General features: G+C 45.5%; 1 protein-coding gene across 1 annotated transcript in view; it reads left to right on the top strand.

The window, feature by feature from the left end:
- The first annotated feature begins 1,478 nt into the window (after positions 1–1,478).
- Positions 1,479–6,000, top strand: part of BMP15 (bone morphogenetic protein 15) — a 170,173-nt gene continuing 165,651 nt past the window's right edge. The window contains exon 1 of the mRNA XM_069648652.1: positions 1,479–2,365. Coding sequence (XP_069504753.1) covers positions 2,011–2,365 — 355 coding nt within the window. The 5' untranslated portion in view covers positions 1,479–2,010. The remainder of the gene's footprint in view (positions 2,366–6,000) is intronic.

Genomic DNA, 6,000 nt, shown 5'->3' with positions numbered 1-6,000 from the left:
CCATATATATGGTCACTCATATAATATCGCCACAACCTTTTCCCGGCGATATTATTTACGGCGACCATATATATATGGGGATAATATTACCGGATACCCCTGGACTTTCGTTATGCAAAACATTCTGAAGTGGTACATTACTTCTTCAGAAAACCTTTATTTGACAAAAAGTCGTCAGGTTCAAGCACATCAAAAAATACATGGTGTCAAAATAATACAAACCTAAAAAAATAAGCATTAAAATAAGAATCCATTCTTATCTCAAGTTATTACATCGAGTTCTATGTTAAAAAGCATTTGAAATCGTGATCATAAGGTGCCAGTGCAGATCCTGCATAAACCATCATGGCCCTCATCCACATAAGAGAACACATGTTAAGTCTTAAAAAAGCGTTTTTAAAAGAAACATTGTAATTCTAGGAGAGCTTTGCTCGCAGCCAAAACACTATTCATTTTGGCACAATAATACAAAATTGGCAACGGGCATCGTCACTTTATCAGTGCCCTCCTCCTAAGCAGCCAAGCTTGTATGTAACGAGCAGCAGCAAACACTACTTAAGGAAGGGAACTTTGGGTTAGAAATAGCAATGCGAGTCTAAGCGAATAAATACTAGCCTCCAGCAGAATAGGTCTCAAATACAGACGTACATTAATAAATTACATATTTTACATAGGGACTAATTTTACGTGTATGATGTATGTATAGGTAGTTTGTTATATTCTAGTTTGTTTTAAACGGTATCACGCTTTAAATAAATACAAAAAAATTATAAATACAAATACTAGGTAAAGACTGCACCAAGCAGACAGTTACCAGATGTCTCCATCCCTGGACTTTCTTTATGGAAAACATTCTGAACTGGTACATTAATGCAATTAGTAATGCGAAGTGAACCGTAACTACAACTCCCAGAATGCATTAGATTTTGAAATAAAATCCGGAAAACGGAAGTCGCTTTTAACCACTGCTGTCTTTTTCGAGGGGGGTGACTTTCATGTGTGTAATTAGGGTATTTCCAATATGAGTATGCGCCTACACGACCCTGAATGCATTCTGCTGGTGGTTTAAAAAGTAAAGCCTGGCTGAACGTGACCGTACGTCATGGAGCTATCTGGCATTTGATGTTAAAACAGTCACTTAGCTGCCAAGTTGTCCTGTGTCAGGTGTGACGACACATCGAGCCTATCCTTTTCTCCCATTGAATACGGGGTCTTATAGTTCCGTTTCCTCCCTTTATATTATCGGCCTACAAGTCCCAGCATGCAAAGTTGCGAGCCCGAAAAGGATAGTGGTGTCCCTGTGACATGGGGCTACTTGGCAACAATGCATCATCCCTCTAGGGCTGAGCTAATAAGGAGTTGTGAGAACAGCCACTATACACTGCATAGAAAAAGAGATGCATTCGTTGCATCGATTCATTCGGATGTTTTCTGACAATCCCACGCCTATTTCAAATGGAACCTGTTGGCAAAAATGTGAGTTGTGCCTTTAAATCTTTGACCAACCATAGGCGCACGATGTAAGCCAAAAAAAAAAACACAGGTCGTTCTTGTCCCCTTCCGTCGTGGCAGAAATGTCCAGAGACGGCGTTGGCTTCGGATCTACGGGGTAGATCACGGAGCCTTTTTTAAAGGAAGCAAGTGTTATACGAATGGCTGTTGCGTACTCTCCGCCGAGATACTGAGCCCCGTCCAATCCCATTCCCACCCCTTGAGGGAAGAAGGACGCAGGCTCCTGCGCTGGGAGTGGAGGCGCGGCGTCGTTGCTACGGATGGGTTGTTGTTTCTGAGGTTAATTGGAACTTTTAGCAAAGGGCCTGTACGGCGGAGGGGTGGCCCTGTGATGTGTTTCTCCGTGCTAGGCTGATTGTGTGCCCAACACGGAGCCAGCTGACTGAAAGCGCGTGGAGAGGAGCTTTGGGCACTGTTCGTGTTCCCAACTTTCCACTGAGGGGGAAAATGCCCTCCTTCCTGAGCAGTGGGTTCCTCAACACCGACTCTTAAAGTCAGATGGAGGCTGGAGGGCGTGCAACCATGCTGCGGCCCAGCCGCTGCACGCTGTACTTCTCCTTGGCAATGGCAGTGTTCGTCATCGCGACCCTGGCTGCAAAGGGCCAGGCTGCAGGCTTGCAGGCCCTGGATGGAGCGCCCGCCTTGCCTCTGATCCAGGCGCTGCTGGAGCAGGTGCCACCCAAGCCCAGGGTGCTCTGGAAGAGGCAGGTCAGCAGCCAGCACTTGAACTACATGCTGGACCTGTACAGGAAGTCTGCTGACAAGGATGGCAGGCCAAAGGTCAACCGGACTGTTGACTCCAACATGGTGCGGCTGGTGAAGCCCTTCGGCACGATAGCCAACTACGTTCAAGGTGAGGCAGAAGGCAAGGCGAACTTTGCATATTGCATAAAGAATTGGCTCTTTGTGGGCGCGTAACACAAAGCGAAATGCTTGCCTAACATTTCTCAATCGCTTATCAAGCAGTTGGAATGTTCATGCAACAGCCTCCCACCAGTCATCATTTCTCTTGTAGAAGCAGTTAATGTATGTTCTAAGCATCGAGGAAACTGCTTAGGATATGCCAACCCGCTCTTTATTTAAGGAACGTACATTTTTTGTACCGACTATTCCGTGTAGGGCATAAGGCTGGAAGATGTTATTTTTTGCCTTTTTAGGTCCCATTTTGGTCATGGTAGGTGATGTGTAAAGTCTTGATCATAAAATCCCAGAAGGCTTGTGGCAAGAAGGCATGGCAGGCTTTGTGTAAAGTCTTGCTTATAAAGTAAAAGCTTTTTCAAGGGTACACGTTGACAAATGTCACAAGGGTCCTTGTGTTTCAATCCTTGGTGTCATTTTACAAAGTAATGTATTCTGGCCGTTGTAGCTGTGGTATATTCCAATTGAACCAAAGGACCAGATTATAATGGTTTGTAAAAGAAAATGCAAACGGCTGGCAAAAGTGGTGTGCATATCCTCTGTGATCACATTGTCACACTAGTGGGGTGGGGGGTGTGGGGTGTGGGGGGGGTGTGGGGTGTGGGGGGGGGGTGTGGGGTGTGGGGGGGGGGTGTGGGGGGGGGTGTGTGGTGGGTGGGGGGGGGTGTGTGTGTGCTATCGTGTCAGAAGGCATGGAGAGTATTATACAATTTGTCAGATGTGAGGATCTACTTTTAGGGTCTCCAAATGCACGTGGAATCATGTTTACAGACCCGGACTTTCCCCAGTCATAAACCACTGTAATTCAGTTTAATTGGTATAATTGAAATAAGCAATACTACAACTCCCAGAATTCCTTGGTTGATAAATAAAACTAACATGGAAAAGTGTCACTGGTGACTTGCAATCATCTGGTAAGCATGGCTGGGTGCACTTTACCTTGTTTGCCTTCTTGGTTATGACGGCAGGGTAGATTGTGTCACTTTCTGGACAGGAAGGAAATGCATGCTTTGTTTAACATTTATCTTGTAAATCAGGGTGTGCTTTAGTAGTCACTTTGAATGTGTACACGCTTATATAGGGCTCATTGGGAATGTTCACTACCTTTGGGTGCTTGTAAAGTTTGTTCGAACTGCGAAATTCAGTTTGCTCTGTTTTTGGTGTTTTTTTTTTTAAAAGGTCGAGTTTATACATGATTTTTGAAAGCTTTTGATACTTGAGCCATAAAGAAAAAGCACATCCTATTGTGTTTAGTGCAGCAAAATAAACCTTGCATTTCAGTTTATGCATGTAGGATCAATAGCGACACATTTAGCCAGTCCTGATTGCAATCCACATTTTGCATACTGGGACTTGCTGGAGCATACTTATAAGGGAAAAGGGGGAAAAAACTACAAAGCCAAGGTTTGTTTGGCTTAACAGTCAGATATACTAGACACTCACATTTTTTTCTCCTTTACCTCCTTCTCCCCAGCCATCTCAGAACAGATTACAAACGGTTGCACTACAATTCCTCACTTGATGGCTTTCTGCTGCCTGAAGCTGAACTCTTAAAAAATAGAAGTCCTCTTTCTCCCAGTGCATGCATCCATCCATCCCTCCCCTCGCCACTCCCCGTCCTGCCTGACTTTCTTGCTCCCTCAACCAAGGCTCGCAATCTTGGGGTCCTCTTTGATAAAGAAATACGACTGCAACAATGCTGCAGTGCTGCTTGTATTAACTAACCTCCCTCAACATTCGTAAAATGTGTTCTTTTCTTACTAACCACTCTAATCTCCAATCTTGTGCTCAGCAAACCGGAATATTGCTCAAGTCTGCACCTTGGCTTCCCCACTCCCTCCAGGCAACGTCTTCAACTTTGCTACCTGCACTTTCAACAACCTACCCAGATCCTGCCCCACTTCTATCTCTACCCAGATCCTGCCCCACTTCTATCTACCATCAACATGCTGGTTGCCTCTCCCTGCACAACGGCTCTTTTTTCAAGTTCCTTCTGCTAGCCTACAAAGCTATGAATGGTCTTGCTGCTCAGTAACTGAGTGTATTTCAGTTTATTCACCATCTTGCTCCCTCAGATCCTACTCTGCACTCAACTTCACCATTCCGTACTCTCCATGTGCCTCCTCTTGCGTCCGCTCTTTATCCAAACCCGCTCTGCTACACTAGAGCCCACTGCTCATAACTATCAAAGCCAGCCCAACTGTGGATTCCTTCAAAACCTGGTTTAAACTTCACTTGCTTGTTGTAGAGCTATGTTTCCCCATCCTCCCTCCCTGACCCCAAAACTGTCTCCAGTTACACTTATGAGGTCATTTCATATATTTAATTCTCTTTTGTTTGAAGCACTTGCCACCTTGGCTTAATGTTACCTTTTTTGCAAGTCACCTGTTTTCTCATATACATTTTGTTTTTCCTTTTCTCTCTGGTCAATGTCCTAATTCTTTTTTGCATCCTCATGAACTGGCTCACTACTTGATCTCATCTTTATGCTATTGTACAGGCACCCTTCGTGGGAGTGCTTCCGCCATATATTGTGTTATTGTAAGTCATTTCTGATCGAAGTTGACATAACTATTCTTCAAATAAATATTACTGCTGGGACTTGTAGGCCATTGTTTATAATGGGTTGGGGAAAGAAGCAGAACTTTAATCTCAGCATACTGTGTTTTTGGATAAGAAAAGTCGTTCAGTAAAGGGGTAACGGAGGTGAGCAACGGGGTGAGGGTGTTTGATACATATAAAGGTAACTGCTGAACCCATATGCATGCATAATTGTTGGCCGACCCCTTACCCTCACCCAGAATAAGTTGGCTCACACAGTGTTGTCAAGTGTTGGCAATAAAAGGCCGTAGGTTTTTATTGTACAGATATGGTTATGGAGAGAACAATAATCACATATCATGATAGTAACATACTTTTGGGCACCGGGTCTTGAGGTTACCCCCTCTGGCCCGTGCCCGCCTTCTCATGCCCCACGACTTGTTGTGGGCACCATACAGTGCCTTGTTCTTCTTTTCCTTTGTTCTTCTCCCTTATTTGTAGGGTGTGAAGGTTTTGTGGTAAAGAAGCAAAGGTTGGAAGGCACTGAGTAAACAGTGCACCTCCTGTTAGTTTGGGTCCCCGTTCAGGGTCCACAAACTGATGTGTTATCTCAGAGCATGCTGCTCTGTATTTATAAAACCCACGGAAGTCCTTGGTCTTTGTTATGTATAGTAGTGGGGGCTGTTGTGTTCCAGCCGGATAGCCGACTGTCTGGCCCACGGGAGGGGGCAGGTCTTTGAACCTGGGCCCTGCCTGACTGTTGGTTTCCTTAGGTGCTTAGCACCTTGCTGCAAGGAGGAAAGGGTGAGGTGATTGTTCACACCTCACTCTTCCTCAGCTTTGTGTTGCATAGACTGCGTGTCTCTCTAGCTGGGGGGAGGAGAGGAGCAGACCGGGGGGGGGGGGGGGGAGAGAAGCGGTCAGGGGAGTGAAGCCAGGCTGCCCCTCTCCTGGCCTGCTGATGGTAACATCAGTTACCCTGCCTCACTTTGGGCGGCCCTGCAGCATTACCCAGAACCTAAAGCAGTA

The sequence above is a fragment of the Ambystoma mexicanum genome, chromosome 2q (genome assembly GCF_040938575.1).
Source record: "Ambystoma mexicanum isolate Mex_15411 chromosome 2q, UKY_AmexF1_1, whole genome shotgun sequence".
In the NCBI taxonomy this organism is placed as follows: Eukaryota; Metazoa; Chordata; class Amphibia; order Caudata; family Ambystomatidae; genus Ambystoma; species Ambystoma mexicanum.
Note: the sequence above shows the minus strand (reverse complement) of the source record. Positions and strands in the feature narration are given on the sequence as shown.